We start from the raw sequence: 15662 nt of genomic DNA, 5'->3' as shown, positions 1-15662 counted from the left end.
GGAGGTGATCAAGGAACAGGTGATTCTTACAGCTTAGCCCGCCCCAAGCCGTGGGCTGATCAAAGCTTCCATAATGCAATGTTGTGGAGGTGGAGGGCGCTGTAGCCACTCAGCTGCTTGCCGAAGGAAGCTTGGAAGATAAAGAATATGCAATAATATGCAATATGCCACCACCATCCAGGGATCTGAGTCCCCGTCAATCATGATAAGCTTCTATGTCGTACAATTTGCGCCACCCGCCCGGTGCCCGTCATACCCGCAGGTCTCTCCCGAGGTTCATCAATACCATGTATTCCCCAGTTCTGCTATTCTATCGCCCCAGGTCGTTCAAAGTGTGACTTCATTTATAGCATTGAAGAAGCTAAGTAGGATTCAACCTTAGAAGCAGCGAACCTACTTCTCACTGAAGTGGCATCGTGTACGACATGAGTTGGAGTTCAGCAAATTGGCGCCGGTGGACACCTTGAAACAATCACCAGATTTATATTGATGAAGCTAGCGGCTTCACTGAGTTGGTTCGAAGACATGGCCTGGTATAGGAAGAGTTCTAGAACATTAATAACGAGTAAGTACATATAGTTGACGCTGACGAAGCCCGAGAGTTAGACAACTCTAGGCCTGCCGCGCAATCCGCCTGGCCCAAGCTTGGGCGCCATCTAAATGTGGCTTGGATATTGAAGTTTCTCGGCGACGTTCGCAAGATGAAGACGACGACAATAAAATATCATCCCTACTCGAGTCAAAATGTGAAGGAATTCGTCTTCTCATCATATGAGAGCGTGTTCAGGCAACATCTTGATGCTATATGACTGTCGCTGCAGGGTCATGCCTTTGCAGAAGGAACAAGCGAGCCTTGTCTATTCTCTCTTTCCTAAATGGGTCATTTATTTGGATTCAGGTAAGCTTCATGGCGCCATGCAGATTTCATCAAACATATATTCAAGTGAGCTTCCTAAACCAAATGTACTCCTTTTCCTCCTTATCTACTTTTCGCAATGCTTGAAGATTGCAAACTTTCATTATTGCCCATTTGCGAGCAGAACTCGGCCACCGTCGATACACAGACAACGGCCATCGACATAAGCCTGGTTGAGAATCAGTAGTGTACTCGTCCATACTCTCATCGTACATTCGACTTACCCCTGCTTGACTGCTAAGGTACAACACTGCACCAGCAATGTCTTCCGGTTTGCCGATACGCGCTGCAGGCATGGCCTTGAAAAGTTCTGCGAACTGGTTGTCTCCTTCCTCCACAGGGTTCATTTTGCTCGGTACGACTGCGGGCGAATGTCAGCACCCTTCACCCAAATTCTCCGGACAAGCACTTACAACCAGGGTTTATGGCATTGACCCGGACATACCCTAGACCCCCATAGCATCAGTATTATTGCGGAAGCCAGTCATCCATCAAACTCACATCTTGCAAATTTACTTGCTAGCAATGGCACCAAATGGTCGATGGCGGCCTTGCTAGCAGCATAACTTGTCAAGTCGACATTCGTGCAGTTATGCATACTGGCACAACTGCTGGTAATGATCACAACTCCACGACCTTCGTCCCTTCCTTTTCGGCCGTTTCCCAGATCAAGTTCCCCCGCAGCTACCAGCAGTTTCAAGAGAGCCACGGATAAAAAGTAATGGGCTGTCACATTGACCCGGAAACTATCATCCCAGTCGGAATGCCGCGATGACCACAATGAACTCTGCAATTCATCCAGTGGTGCAGTCTTCACATTGCACGTCTGGGGAGGATCCCGGCGTATACCAGCGTTCGAACACAGAATGTCAAGATGAGTCTCGTGCTTCTCGATTTCTTTTCCAATGGCGGCGATGCCTTCTTTCGAAGACACGTCTCCGGCAAACCTGTGACAATATCAGCTTAAAAAGATATACCAAAAAGACTGATACTCGGCTTACCCAACAGCGCTTCCGCCAGATGTCTTCCCCAGTTGAGACAACTCAGTCACAACACCTTCGATGTCATCTGTTGGCAAAGCTGTCACATAGACCTTTGCACCATTCGATACGAGACCCTAAACAAGTGTCAGGCCCAGTCCAGCGCGTCCGACTCAATCAGCTCACCTTTGCGATCATCAATCCCAACCCAGAACAGCCACCCGTCACCAGGGCCACACGGCCCTTGACACCAAACAAGTCTAATACTGACAAGGTCGACATAGGCACTGAATGGTTCTCGAAACAACGGAAATCATGAAAGCTAGATGCATCTAAATGCAATGTGGAGAGTCGATGATCTGCGGTCCTTTCCGCCTTCAATATTTTTCAGTCGTTGTTCTCCGTCCGAACGGCCCCAGCGCTCTTCGCACATGTCCGGTCGCTCCTTCCGCCATACGCTTTTTCAACGTTACACCATTTCGACCCGATCATATAAATCTCCCTTCTCATCTTCGAATGAAGTCCCGAGCACTCAAACTATCTTCAAGGTGATTATTGGACGACAAACTTCCTCGTCCGATTCGATCAACATGACTACGGCGCCGCCCATCGTAGGGGGCCTCCTCCAGGCTATCAACCACGATTACACGATATGGGTCATCGGCTCGATCCTCTTTGTCTCTGCATTGTACTGGGTCAGTCGCTACCACCAGTCTGTTGCGTACTTCTTGACTGACATGTTAAGTGGTCGACTCAAACCGACATCCCAAAGATCAAGGGCATCCCTGAAATTCCAGGCGCTTTGCCTGTTGTCGGCCATCTCAACGCACTGGGTCCAGATCATGCTACCGTCTGTGAGGGCTGGTGGCGCAAGTATCGTCAATCAGTCTTTCAAATCCGCCTAGGAAACACTCGAGCGGTTGTTGTCAGCTCTTTCGAAGACGGCAAGAAGATGCTTATCGGAAACCAAACCGCTGTGATTGACCGTCCGACTCTCTACACTTTCCACGGCGTCATTTCTTCCACCCAAGGTTTCACTATCGGATCCAGTCCGTGGGACGACTCGTGCAAGAACAAACGCAAGGCTGCCGGTCAAGCCCTCGGACGACCAGCCATGCGAGGATACCACGACATGTTTGATCTTGAGTCGTACTGCATCCTCCGGGACATTTTCCGCGACAGCAAGAACGGCGAGCTCGAGACTAGCGTTCGACCGTATATCCAGCGCTATGCTCTGAACACCACTTTGACGCTCTGCTACGGCATTCGTATGGACAACGTGTACGATGAAATGCTTCGAGAAATCCTGCACGTCGGCTCTGCCATCTCTCTTCTCCGTTCTGCATCCGAGAACTACCAAGACTATGTCCCAATCCTACGCTACTTCCCCAACAATGAGAAAAACCGACGCTCCAAAGAACTTCGTGACCGACGTGACAAGTACTTGAACTTCCTTCTCGACAAAGTGCGAGACATGATCAAGAAGGGCACCGATAAACCTTGCATTAGCGCCGCGATCCTCAAAGACCAAGAGACCAAGTTGACCGGCGTCGAAGTCTCCTCTATCTGTCTCTCGCTTGTCTCTGGTGGTTTCGAGACCATTCCCGGCACTCTGACATCGTGCATTGGCTCTCTGTGCACAAAGGAAGGCCAGGTCTTCCAGGACCGCGCGTACGAAGACATCATGCGATACCACGAAGATTTGAACTCCGTATGGGCAAACAGTTTCCAGGATGAGAAGGTGCCGTACGTCAACGCTATCATCAAGGAGGCCGCGCGCTACTACACGGTCAGCGCTATGTCGCTGCCCCGAAAGACTGTAACGGAAGTCGACTGGAACGGTGCCAAGATCCCGGCGAAGACCATGATCCTGATCAACGCTCAAGCAGCCAACCACGACGTTGACCACTTCGGACCTGATGGCAGCGTGTTCAACCCTGAGAGATGGTTGAACGACGAGTTTGTGATGAAACCGTCCACGACTGTGCCGGAAGAGAAGCCTGCCGCAGGTATTCAACATTTCTCGTTCGGTGCTGGGGCAAGAGCATGTTCAGGACAGTTCATTGCGACCCGACTATTGTACACAGCTCTGATCAGATTACTGTCGTGCTACAAGATCGTGGCGAGCGAGACGGAGCCACCGAACACAGATTATGTGGACTACAACCAGTTCAAGTCAGCATTGGTGGCGATCCCGAGGGATTTCAAGGTCAAGTTGATCCCCAGACACGAGGAGAGCGTGATCAAGGAAGTCATGGCCCAGGCAGCGGACCGGACCAAAGGCTACTATGCTGAACAGGAGTAAATGGTCATCGAATTGGATTACATAGCTTGCTGGTGTTGGGAGTACCGTTTTGTGCTTGAAAGCATCGTTACCGACCATGTTGACGACCATAGCGAAATACCACAGATTACCACATCATGCTTATTTTACTGTATCATGCTTCACTCTCGCCCTACTTAGCAGAGCCGAAGGGTGACTGCCACCCCAGGTAGCTTCGGACCATCGTAGCCACGCAAGTCTTTTCGATCTTGCCGTCTCATCCAGCCCCAAGCGGTGAACTCCTTCGCCCACAAGCCCAATCAGAAACTTTATGGTTTTGACCCACGATCCAAAGGACATGGTCAGGCCACGTGAGGCGGCTCGACGAGACTGACGCTGTGACCACGGACATCCGCGCAACCCCAATTTTTGCGGTCGTTCGTCTGCGGCCACTAGATTTTTTCTTGTGTCACCCACAACCCCGCCGGGCTGGGGCCGTGTTGAGATGAGGTAAGTCGAAGTCATGTGAGCGAGTTCAAAGGTATGTGCGGCGGAGAACAGCACTTGGCTGTTGCATAATGATTACAATATGATTGATCGCTCTCTTTTGGCATGAAAATGTGGTCTCGTGGGACGGTGATGGTGCCCGTCGCCCGAGGTTGATCGTTTACCTAAGGTAACTTTAAATCGATAGTCGAGGGGTTTGCTTATCGCAGCCTCGCCGATCTGCGTCCCGGCCGTGGGTAGATAAGCACCACACCAAGGGTCCAGGTCCAGGTCCCAGGTACGAAGCCTACGGAGATGGTAATCCCAAGTGTACGTGTAATATAAGGTAGGTGAGTAGTTTCCAATGGAGGTTCCCGCTTGAACTGAACGGATATTGTCGTGGAGAATTTCTTTTCGATCGTCTTGTTCGTTCCACTGTTACCTGCGCTTTGTTTCATTTACTGCTAGAACACCGTGAATCAGCTGCTCGACAATTAGAGGAGCCACAAGTTACTGTTGTTGTAACGGTTGTTGGAAGGGTGCCTCGAAGTTTCCGGAAAAAGCGAAGGCGACAGCAACAGCGAGAGCAAGAGCACTAGTACTTCGCTCGTTGGTTAGCAAAGGTGATAGCGCTGCTCGACGGTGTTCAATCTGCTCGAGAGGAGCGTTCTGCGATAGATCAACTTCAAGCCGCACGACAATTAAATTAGCGAAACTACATACAAGATTCCTAGCCGACAAGTCCTAGCCGACAAGATGGCGCCCTCCGAATCTTCCGGCGACGTCGACGTCGATGTCCTCATCGTGGGCGCTGGACCCGTTGGTCTCAACCTCGGGTACCAACTTCAAAGATACTCAAATCCACCTTTGTCCTCCGCCACGAAACCCATCTCCGTCCACATCATCGAGAAACACCCCAAGCCAATGCAAGAAACGTTCGGACGTGCCGTCACTTTCTGGCCGCGTTCCATGGAAGTTCTCTCGCAGATGGGCCTGGGCGATCAAATCACACAGCAGTGCGTCGCTGTACGGCAGTCAGCGGCATACGACAAGGATGGCACGGAAGTGTTTGGACGGGGATGGAGTTTCCTCGAGGGCATTGAGGACTCTCGGTTCAAGTTCGCGAGTGTGCTACGTCAACGATTCGTCGAGGACATTTTCCGCGCCGAACTCAAGAAATTTGGCGTCGAGGTCAGTGAGAACAGTAGCTTTGTGGATCTGGAGGTCGACGAGTCTGTTCCAGCAGGCGAGAGGGGCAGAGTCAAGGCTACGATCTTGGACACCAGTGGTGGCGAGGGTAATGAGAAGAAATATACTGTCAAGTGTCGCTATCTGATTGGATGTGACGGGTCGAGGACACTGGTCCGAGGAGCGGCGGGTATCGAGTCGGAGGGAGACAGGACGGAAGATAAGTGGGTGAGAATCGATGGTGTGTTGAAGAGCACGACGATGCCGAAACCCAGGGCGTACGGTGCGATTGAGAGCCCAGTGTACGGAAACGTGCTTTGGATCCCGCTTGACCATGGCGCCACGAGAATTGGATTTGCGATGAATGAAGATCGGAGAAAAATGTACAAGGAGCTCAACCAGGATGTGTTCATCGAGGAGGCGAAGCTCTCGGTCAAGCCTTTCGAGATCGAGTATGAACGAGTCGACTGGGCGAGCGTGTACAGTGTCGGTCAGCGAGTCGCGAGGAATTTCTGGGCGAAGGAGTCGGTATTCCTTGCTGGTGATGCCGCGCATAGCCACAGTAGCGGAGCAGGGCAGGGCATGAACGCTGGTATGCACGACGCCGTCAACTTGGGTTGGAAATTGGCTCTTGTGTTGACCGGCGTGCTGAAACGGAATGTGCTCGAGACTTACACGCTTGAGAGGCAGCCGAATGCCGCTAAGTTGATCAAGTATGACGAAGATATCAGTGTGCTGGTCTCGGGAAGATTGCCAAAAGACTATGCCGGAGACAGAACCGAAGATCCGAATGTTGTTCTGGGGAAGATTTTGCAACAGGCCAAGGGCTTCAACACCGGGTTGACGATCGGATTCGGGCCCAATGTTGCTGTTTTGAGAGACGACAGCGGCGAGGAAGACCTCGCTGCTACCATTGCGAAGCGGTCTATCGTGCCGGGACCGGCCATTCCTGGATACAGAGCTCCAGATGTGCAGGTCTTGACGCCTGCTCTGTGGGAACCTGTCTGGCTTCAAAATCTGATGCCGAATGTGGCGAGATTTTATGTTGTCGTGTTTGCGGGCAAGTCAGCGCAGGCGAAAGAGGCGTTCCTCACGATGAAGGCCGACATCCAGAAGAAACCCCGTCTATCACCTAGCACGAAGCCCTTGGTGGAAGCAAAGACGAATGGGGTGCATCTCAACGGAGATTCGTCTTCTGCTCAGGAATGGCCTGTGGATTTCCTTACCATTCTCCCCGAAAAGGTCGGCAATGCTTGGTTCGAGCTGGGCACAGATCCATTGGGCAGAGTATACTTTGACGCCGATGGCACCGCGAACAGTAGGTACCAGGTCAATGTTGATTCTGGAGCTGTGTTTGTGCTTAGACCGGACGGTTGGATTGGAGCTCGTTTCGAACTTGGATCCAAGACTGTGGTGGATGACATAGACTCGTATCTAGGCGGACTTTTGTATTAGTTGCTGTTGCAGAAAACCTGTGGTCATAGCACTTGGAAGAATTCATCATGACCCATTGTTTGCTGCTGTCCTGGACTTGATCACGCACGAGGGTGAGAGAATACCTGGCATTGATTCGAGACGCGTCGCAGCGTGATCTGGAGAGAAATGCCATCCTCCTTTGGGCTTAGGACGACAGCGGACATGAACGTCGCTTGGAGCAAGCTCTTTGAAGCGCCTTATCGCCGTACTCATCGTTCTTTTCCGTGGCAGTCCCCCTCCAATAGCAACAACATGGGCGGGCGATAACAAAGCTCTCCACATTGTCAAGTGCGGGATGACTGCGGCTAAAGAGCATTGCACAATGGAGATCAGTGTTACCTTGAGATCTTCTGGATCTCAGTGCCCCAGCGTTGCGACCACCGGTTCGAGATGGATGGATCCGATCTGCTCATCGTCAACGGCCTCGTGGTGACTGCATCTGATACTGCCAACTACGACATTGCCATCAAAGATGGTAAGGTCGCACTTCTGGCACCGCCAGGCGTGTTGTCCACAAACAGTGCGAAGCGGGTGATTGATGCAGAGGGCGGCTATGTTATGGTATGGACAAGAAGTCTCAATGAGTGCGAAGCTGACACAATCACAGCCCGGCGGCATCGACTGCCATGTCCACCTTGAAGAGCCCGCGCTGTTTGGAGGGAAGGGAAGGAGTTCAGACAACTTTGAGACAGGCACAAGAAGCAGTATCTGTGGCGGGACTACCACGATCGTCGCATTTGCTCCTCAACCAAAAACCATACCTTCGCTCCTTCAAGTCCTGGAAGATACTCATGCCCGAGCCAAGGACAACTGCTATACCGATTATTCATTCCACTTGCTAGTTGGGCATCCCGGCGAACAAGCCCTGTCGGAGTTCCCTCGTTTACGCGAACTCGGCATCTCCTCGCTCAAGATCTACATGACATATGCGGCTCTTCAGCTTCGCGACGATGAGATTCTCGACGTGTTATATACATCCAGGAAAGAGGGCATCACTACCATGATACACGCCGAAAATGGAGATGTGCTGAATTGGATGACCAAGAAGCTGGAGGAGAGACAATTGTTCGCGCCCAAGTATCACGCTACGTCCAGACCGCAGCTAGTGGAAACCGAGGCCACCAATCGAGCCATTGCACTGGCAGAGTTGATCGATGCGCCCATGTAAGTGGTATTTCGTCGATGTTCGGAAGCAAGCTGACTCACATACCAGCCTTGTCGTACATGTCTCGTCCCCATCTGCGGCTGCCCACCTTCGCAATGCTCAAACACGTGGCCTACCTGTGTATGCCGAGACGTGCCCGCAGTATCTCTTCCTCACCCGTGACCACTTGGATCTGCCAGACTTCGAGGGTGCCAAATGTGTCTGCTCACCTCCACCGCGGGATTCAGCAAATGATCACGATGCGATATGGATTGGCCTTGCTAACGGGACTTTTACTGTCCTCTCATCTGATCACTGCCCGTTCATGTATGACGACTATGAGAAGGGCAAGAAGTCCATTATCAGCAAAGAGTATCCTGAAGGACGCTTTAGTGGCATTCCCAATGGATGTCCGGGCATTGAGACACGCCTTGCTCTCACGCTGAGCGCAAATAGGCTGCCCTTACAAAAGTTCGTTGAAGTGACGAGCACCAATGCAGCAAGACTGTACGGGCTATATCCACAAAAAGGAACGATACTTCCTGGTGTTTCCGATGCCGATTTGACCATTTGGTATCCTCCCGGGAAGCTTGGGACATTCAAACTCACAAACTCGATGCTGCATCATAATGTAGATTATACACCTTTTGAAGGGATGGAGTTGAATCAGTGGCCAAGGTACACCATTCTCAGAGGAGAAGTGGTTTGGGACAGAGATAATGGTGGTCTGTTGGGAAAGAAAGGATATGGCAATTTCATAAAACGAGGGAAGAGCACACTTCCTGGCCCTGGGAAGGAGGGCGAGTGGGACGTCAGTACTTTCTGAGATCGATTCTGCTCGAAACATTCCGAAGTGGTGAAATTTCCTTACCTGTTTCCCTGTTGACGTGAACCATAGAGCACTCCTCACACCCATCAGTACTTGAGCTGAGGAAGCCTCGCAAGTGTTGCCAGCACGGCCTGGAATGGCGGGGATGACATGCAAGGCTGACTGATGGGTGCCACGGGTGGTCAGCCCAGGCACAAACCGAGGTTCCTTTTCAAGCGGGGGTGATACGAGAGTTCGACGCACCACAAAGGAAACCCATCCAGAGAGATAAATACTAAAGGTGATAAGCATAAGCATGTCAGCAAATTTCGCACGGGTTGGTCGTTGTCCTAGTCGCCCTGAACATCATGTCGACCGACACATTCAAACTTTACTCGCAAGCTATCAAGAGGAGACCTCTACCTGAAGACCCTATCACGCGGGCAGATGTCGAACACGTCCTGGAACATGGTTATATTGTCCTCCCTGATTGTTTTACAGCAGCAGAGGCCAAAGAAGGGCGGAATGAAATCATCCGCCTCTTGGGGAAGGACCCCTTAGGCGGACGCAATCCTTTCGAGGGACTCAACACTAACCGGATATATTCGCTGCTGAACAAAAGTCGCGTGTTTGATAAGTTTGTGATGTTACCGCGAGTACTGGCGCTGAACGACTATTTTCTGGATCCGGGATATCTTCTGTCGGCGTTTCACACGATAACAATCAATCCAGGAGAGAAAGCCCAGGGACTGCATCACGACGATGGATATATTCAATTTCCAAGGCCTAGACTTCCATTTGGAGCAGCGATCATGGTAGCTTTGGACGAGTATACCGCTTTCAACGGTGACATGTGCTCCAGCCCCGATCTGTGGCTGCCGACTGATTGGTGACAGGTGCCACAAGAATCATTCCGGGATCGCACAAATGGGACAGTTCACGCCGTGGCTCACCAGAAGAAACCGTTCCTGCGCTGTGCCCTGAAGGAGGAGTAGTATATTTCATCAGCACATTATGGCACGGAGGTGGTGCAAATGTGTCAGATCGTCCTCGACAAAGCGCAACCGTTCAATATTGCAATCCGTATATTCGCCCTATCGAAAACCAGATCCTCGCAGTCGACCCACGAAAGCTTGATAAGATACACCCGCGTATCGTCGAATTGATGGGGTATAAGCACATGGAACCGTTCATGGGCTATGCGGACGGCATGGGCCCGCGACGCGCTGCGAGGAGGATGGTTAGATGGCTCCAGCACGATGTCGAAGAAAGCCCTCCAACTTTTGCACACGAGGCACGGGAGCCCAAACTTTAGAGGGACCCTCAAATGCTTGAGCTGGGGTTGCTCGCATCACTTTCGCCACAAACGAACGGCTTTGCGGCCTTTGAGATCTTATGGGAGTAGTAATCCGGGGCTTACCTGCGCTGGTGCATGTATATGTAGCCTCGTACTGCTGATGACCAAAGAAGACTGGGTGAGAGTCCTCGCCATGTCAGATACGGTTCCCTGTTTTTATGGGGACGATCATCTCAAAACAGATAACGCGCTGGGAACATCCTTGACATGTAGAGATTGTGTACCCACTGAAGCTGCCGTACTTTCACAACATACCGCGTCGGGGTCAGGTACGGGTACTTTCTGCCCAGTACTTAAGGTGGCATGCGCATGGAAAAGCGATGTAGACTGAGTCGCATAAAGTCAACGAGGAATATAGCAAGTTTTGGCAGTTCAAGAAGACGAAAAGACTGGTGGACGGTGAGGTCCAGTTTGTCAGCTAACCAGGCTTACTCAGCCATCGATTGGGCGACCATTGTTGACGCGGATCCCGCCTACGTAATTCTGCAGATTAGGCGTGCAGAATTTGGGTCTGAGCGTTGAATTGGGCATAGCAAACTTCCCAAATTCGGCGCAAAGAGAGAAGAATACCACGCCAGCGCCTGGTCCTGCCAAACTCCTCCTGCGCTTTCGTCCTGCGACAAGCCAATCTTGGTATCTTTCTTGGTACCTCATATACTCACTGTCCCATACCGCTTGGTTACTGCGTGAAATCCTACTCTGGGGTAGCCGTCTTTTCTTATCCCTCCGGCAAAGGGCGGCTGACTGCGACCGCGACTGCGCTGGTCGATACTCCACGCGCTCGGGCGCAATTCCGAAACTAATCTCACATTTTCACCTCTCCATTGTCCTTGCGTTGATGCTGGATCTGTGAGAGAAACCTCATCCTGCCGGCGCCCCGGCCATGGCTTCATCACGTTCTGGTACCCGTCGCACTGGCGGCAACACTTCCACAGACACCGAACCCTTTCCTTCAATACCCGACTCGACGTATGCAGGGCCCAGTTCCTACAATAACAACAGCACCACAACGACTACCACAACCGGTCCGACCACGACTGTTACGACCACCGTCCCTTCCCGTGGCAGGCCTTATACTATAACCTCTTCGCAACCTGGCAATGCGGCTCCAATGACTGTCACGTCGTCCACTGGCGGCACTTCCAGAGGTCCCAGTACGCGAACAACGATAACGAACCCTACTCAAGTCACCCGATTGCGACCTATTGGTATCAGAAGGCTGCCTTCGAGCCTGCAGCAAAGAGATGACGGACCTGCAACTAATGGTGATGCTAGCGCCATACCTAGCAGGAGCTCATCGCTCCGAGGACGCAGCACTTCCGCACCACAGCATCTTAACCCTTCTGGCCCGACTCCAAACAATTTGACAAGGCAGACTACGAGGCAATCCTTACTTCCGACTGTGACCGAAGGTCACGCAACAGCTGGGGCCGTGGACAGAGAGACCATGAATGAGACAACAGATGTGCCCAGACGAAGACGTAGTGTCAGTAATGCTGCACGGTCAGTCCTCAGCAACTTCAGTAGCTCGTCGAGGGAGCGTGAGCCACGTATACAGAATCCGGACTACGATTCGGACGTGCTTGACCTTTTGGATGTTCTGGGTAGGGTCAACTCGATCCATGATCTGACTTGCATGCTGATGTTTTCCAGATCCTGAAGTGTCCACTCTCACCACCCTGAACAACGTCCAGAACTCCCTATTCGTCCCCGATCTTGGAAGATGGATCAACAGACGACCTACGTATACACTTTCCAGTCGCCGTGGATCGACCTCGAGCCGCCGACCGCAGAGCGGTGTTGAAGAAAAGCCAGGTGTTGGTATGACTCCGATACCGAGCGAGCCAACAACCGAAGCGGAACAAGCCGGTCGCCCCGAGGGAGAAGCCCCTGGAACGGCCCCTTCGATCCAACGGACTTGGTCATGGCAAAGGAGGCCAGAGCTTGAACGGACGCACAGCATAACTTCCGTGATGACTGAATCGCATTACGCCGTCTTGCCTCACGGTGTTTCTTTGGATGATTGGAGTGTGGAGGACAAGGAAGCACTGGACGATCATGTTCGACACATGCTGCATTCCAAGAGGTCGAAGTTCAAATACACTATGATCGCATTTGGAAAGTATATTCAGAAGCGTAAGTGGGAGTCGGTTCCCTGAAATCAATGCACCACGCTAACATTCGTCCAGCGCTTGGGTTCTGTGTCACGTTGTATGCCACTTTGATCACCCTGTTTGGCCTGGCTTGGGTGTTGTTTCTGATCGGTAAGTATTCATGCCTCCTCAGTGATCCCGATGACTGAACGATCTACGTAGGCTGGATTTATGTTGGAGACAGACAGGGCTACGACGTCAATGTTATTGACAATGTCCTCGTTGCCCTGTTCGCCGTGGTTGGCGACGGTCTTGCGCCGTTCCGAGCTGTCGATACTTACCATATGTGCTTCATTGCGCATTACCATCACTTGACCTGGAGGCTAAGGAGAGAGAAGGGGTTGCCAAATCTCCAGGATCACAACGATCTCCCATCACAACTCGAGAAAGGAACTGGCCCTGAGGCGCAAAAGCCTGACGACTCCGAGTTGTCCGTCTTGAGTCGGCAACAACAACAGCGGCTCATCCACCATCAAGCCAAATTTTCCAAGTCACACTCATTTTACAAGCCGCACGAAACGGCAACGCACTATGCCTTCCCTTTGCGCCTCCTCGTTGCTATTGTAGTACTGTTGGATTGTCATTCGCTGTTCCAGATTGCGCTGGGGACATGTACGTGGTCTATCAGTTACCACGATCGACCTCAAGCCTTGACCGCAACCATTCTTTGTTGTTCGATAACTGTCAACATCACTGCCGGTATCTTGATCAGTATTGGTGATAGGAAGACGAGGAAGAAGGATGTAGCGCTGAAGATGCAAAGGCAGCAATTAACTGCGGAGGCACTCAAGAAGGTGGAAAGGCATAAGATGGAGAGATCCGAGCAGATGGAACAGGCAGCCCCAGACGGCCGTGAGAACTTCGAGGTCATTGACGAGGAGACAGCCGGTTAAGTCAGGTCGAACTCGAAGTAAATGGTGAACCATGTTGAGCATCTTTTGGTGTGTAATTGAAGCAGGGCGTCGGACGGTGTTATCAGCAAGTATGGCTAATGTGGCACCCCGCCATGATCTGATCGAGTTCTTGGAGCGTGTTATGTCACCAACGAATGTTAACAGGAGTATAATTGATCTGAGGCCCTTGACTTTATGGTCATCTACGAACAGCGCTGAAATCTTCTGTCATGTTCTCAGCTTGGACGAATGCTGACTGGCCGTTCGTGGCCGATCTTAATGTTGCTGCAGATGCTTTTCGGATACCATGATTGCGACTGCCTTTGAAATCGCAAGACAACGTCACTCGCTCGAGAGCCTTTCAGCGTTACGGCAGCGACCTTGTCTGCAACAACGTTCCACCTTCTCATACCAGCCCTGTCCATGGTGATAGTTATTGCCGGATCGGTTTCATTCTTTCTTCCGTTCGTACGTTGCATCCGTCGGCGACCACGGATGTATCCTCAGGACCAGAACCCTACCTTTTGCCTGAAAAGTGAAGCCGGAGGCACATAGCATAGCCCGACAGCAGCATACCAAGCAGCCACCTGTTTTGTCACTCAACGTTTGGATGTCCACTTCCCTGCATATCGTCAATGGGTATCTCACTTCCTAATTGAGGCAGAGCACTGAGAAAGGTGCTTCAACAAGCTCCCACAGATCCGATCACTGCTATTTCGACAGAAACCACTGTTCCAGGTCTCCAGCCCCACCCTTGTTTCTGGTATGTGAATGCTAACCATGGTTCTAGGTATGTTCCAGACCTCTCACGGCAGCGGAAACCGCGCAGTCGAACGAAGATACGGTATCAGCCTTCCGACGAGCCCATTCTGAAGTCAGGCGAGAAGGACACATGATTACCCGCGCAATTGGGGAGACGTGCCTGCTCCAATGTCCCTGAAGAGATAGTTGAACAAGTGAAGCTCGCAACAATTGCTACTGGAAGCATTGACCTCTTTGGGGAGAGAAGAAAGCTGATGTCGAGTATCACAGCCGACTAAACGAGAGGGCATCTCGATCGGATGTTCAACCAGGACGCCGATGCCCACGACGACTGATGTGCTGCTGTTTATGTCATCATCGAGCCTATTTTCAAGTATCAACAATACTTGCCAGATTAGCCCGTGCTACCCTCGTGCTACCATCATTTGGTCGTTATGCCATTCGGACAAGCAATTTCCCGGTGGTGGACAAGACGTGCAGGGTCCAGCAGCAGCAACATTCTGCGCAGGAAACAACGTTCAAACAGACTCCGGGGTAGATCGCGCTACCAAGAATACGGGTGTACATCGAATGGGGCTTACCATCTTCGCTGCATAGCATGCAACGATCCTCATAACCACGCTAGGAACAGGCAAACGAGCAGGACTTTCAGTGTCGCATCGAAAGCGAGGATGGCCTCCCACGTGGCAAGTTCGAGGTGACAGTCTTCTTACTCAGCAGCCGTTGCCACGACAGACAAATACTTCTGGGCAGCTTGATACAGCCTGGCAAGATTGTATTGAACTTCTGCGGGCACTTTTCTGGAAAATACGAAGCACAAACCATCGTCCAATCTGAACCACATCCTAAGAAGACGGCAAGAAATATTGCCAATCAGAATCCATCTGCCTGCATTGGGCAAATCGAGTCGACTAATGACAATGTCGCTAGTGCAGACACCCGATAGGGTATGGCTCCAACTTCGGGACTCATCGTCTTGTTCAGCTTACAAGCTTCCCACCAAAGCCTCTTCTGGCACAGGGAAGTGGAGACCTGGGAGCTCGATACGAGTCGGCATAAAAGTGGAAGTGCATCAACCGCCTCGGGCCTATCATCGATCCCGCCGTCATATTCCTCTGGCTATAGAGATCGGCTGACTCTGATGTCTGATTTGCTCAAACAACTACGTTACCGTACTGGACCAGGTCTTGTACTTGCGATACCCTTGCAGTGATGCCGAGACCCTTGGGAAACTTG

The 15662-nt window shown here is 51.6% G+C and overlaps 6 protein-coding genes across 6 annotated transcripts; 5 read left to right on the top strand and 1 right to left on the bottom strand.

Annotated features, from left to right (window-relative positions):
• Positions 1-774: 774 nt before the first annotated feature.
• EDD37DRAFT_636408 (3-oxoacyl-reductase) lies at positions 775-2243 on the bottom strand. The gene is made up of 6 exons (XM_062816984.1): positions 2083-2243; positions 1918-2033; positions 1418-1863; positions 1330-1362; positions 1141-1277; positions 775-1085 (listed from the first exon to the last, which is right to left on the bottom strand). Exons 1-6 carry the CDS (start codon positions 2176-2178, stop codon positions 1020-1022), a joined length of 894 nt encoding a protein of 297 aa, XP_062667748.1. The 5' UTR covers positions 2179-2243; the 3' UTR covers positions 775-1019.
• A 163-nt stretch (positions 2244-2406) lies between these two features.
• Positions 2407-4445, top strand: EDD37DRAFT_636407 (phenylacetate 2-hydroxylase). Its single transcript, XM_062816983.1, has 2 exons — positions 2407-2591; positions 2642-4445. Exons 1-2 carry the CDS (start codon positions 2487-2489, stop codon positions 4199-4201), a joined length of 1665 nt encoding a protein of 554 aa, XP_062667747.1. The 5' UTR covers positions 2407-2486; the 3' UTR covers positions 4202-4445.
• Positions 4446-5393: 948 nt separating this feature from the next.
• Positions 5394-7400, top strand: EDD37DRAFT_636405 (3-propionate hydroxylase). The gene has a single exon (XM_062816982.1). It carries the CDS (start codon positions 5402-5404, stop codon positions 7286-7288), a length of 1887 nt encoding a protein of 628 aa, XP_062667746.1. The 5' UTR covers positions 5394-5401; the 3' UTR covers positions 7289-7400.
• Positions 7401-7538: 138 nt separating this feature from the next.
• EDD37DRAFT_580709 (putative allantoinase) lies at positions 7539-9286 on the top strand. Its single transcript, XM_062814413.1, has 3 exons — positions 7539-7870; positions 7917-8473; positions 8523-9286. Exons 1-3 carry the CDS (start codon positions 7700-7702, stop codon positions 9277-9279), a joined length of 1485 nt encoding a protein of 494 aa, XP_062667745.1. The 5' UTR covers positions 7539-7699; the 3' UTR covers positions 9280-9286.
• Positions 9287-9323: 37 nt separating this feature from the next.
• EDD37DRAFT_667720 (uncharacterized protein) lies at positions 9324-10576 on the top strand (the record flags this gene model as incomplete). The annotated part of the gene is made up of 2 exons (XM_062819302.1): positions 9324-10107; positions 10158-10576. Exons 1-2 carry the CDS (start codon positions 9630-9632, stop codon positions 10574-10576), a joined length of 897 nt encoding a protein of 298 aa, XP_062667744.1. The 5' UTR covers positions 9324-9629.
• An 829-nt stretch (positions 10577-11405) lies between these two features.
• EDD37DRAFT_497848 (uncharacterized protein) lies at positions 11406-13888 on the top strand. Its single transcript, XM_062813433.1, has 4 exons — positions 11406-12222; positions 12272-12754; positions 12808-12882; positions 12934-13888. Exons 1-4 carry the CDS (start codon positions 11502-11504, stop codon positions 13662-13664), a joined length of 2010 nt encoding a protein of 669 aa, XP_062667743.1. The 5' UTR covers positions 11406-11501; the 3' UTR covers positions 13665-13888.
• The last annotated feature ends 1774 nt before the right edge of the window (positions 13889-15662 follow it).

Source organism: Exophiala viscosa, assembly GCF_022695815.1.
Source record: "Exophiala viscosa unplaced genomic scaffold EDD37scaffold_9, whole genome shotgun sequence".
Classification (NCBI taxonomy): domain Eukaryota; kingdom Fungi; phylum Ascomycota; class Eurotiomycetes; order Chaetothyriales; family Herpotrichiellaceae; genus Exophiala; species Exophiala viscosa.
The sequence above is the reverse complement of the archived record's forward strand: the minus strand, read 5'-3'. Positions and strand labels throughout refer to the sequence as shown.

Coding starts and splice junctions, on each gene's coding strand:
- EDD37DRAFT_636408 (XM_062816984.1), bottom strand. CDS start 2,178: ATGTCGACCTTGTCAGTATTAGACTTGTTTGGTGTCAAGGGCCGTGTG. Junction 1,864..1,917: donor TCTGGCGGAAGCGCTGTTGG/GTAAGCCGAGTA, acceptor ATATTGTCACAG/GTTTGCCGGAGACGTGTCTT. Junction 1,278..1,329: donor CAATGCCATAAACCCTGGTT/GTAAGTGCTTGT, acceptor ATTCGCCCGCAG/TCGTACCGAGCAAAATGAAC.
- EDD37DRAFT_636407 (XM_062816983.1), top strand. CDS start 2,487: ATGACTACGGCGCCGCCCATCGTAGGGGGCCTCCTCCAGGCTATCAAC. Junction 2,592..2,641: donor TTGTCTCTGCATTGTACTGG/GTCAGTCGCTAC, acceptor TGACATGTTAAG/TGGTCGACTCAAACCGACAT.
- EDD37DRAFT_636405 (XM_062816982.1), top strand. CDS start 5,402: ATGGCGCCCTCCGAATCTTCCGGCGACGTCGACGTCGATGTCCTCATC.
- EDD37DRAFT_580709 (XM_062814413.1), top strand. CDS start 7,700: ATGGATGGATCCGATCTGCTCATCGTCAACGGCCTCGTGGTGACTGCA. Junction 7,871..7,916: donor CAGAGGGCGGCTATGTTATG/GTATGGACAAGA, acceptor ACACAATCACAG/CCCGGCGGCATCGACTGCCA. Junction 8,474..8,522: donor GAGTTGATCGATGCGCCCAT/GTAAGTGGTATT, acceptor CTCACATACCAG/CCTTGTCGTACATGTCTCGT.
- EDD37DRAFT_497848 (XM_062813433.1), top strand. CDS start 11,502: ATGGCTTCATCACGTTCTGGTACCCGTCGCACTGGCGGCAACACTTCC. Junction 12,223..12,271: donor TGACCTTTTGGATGTTCTGG/GTAGGGTCAACT, acceptor GATGTTTTCCAG/ATCCTGAAGTGTCCACTCTC. Junction 12,755..12,807: donor TGGAAAGTATATTCAGAAGC/GTAAGTGGGAGT, acceptor ACATTCGTCCAG/CGCTTGGGTTCTGTGTCACG.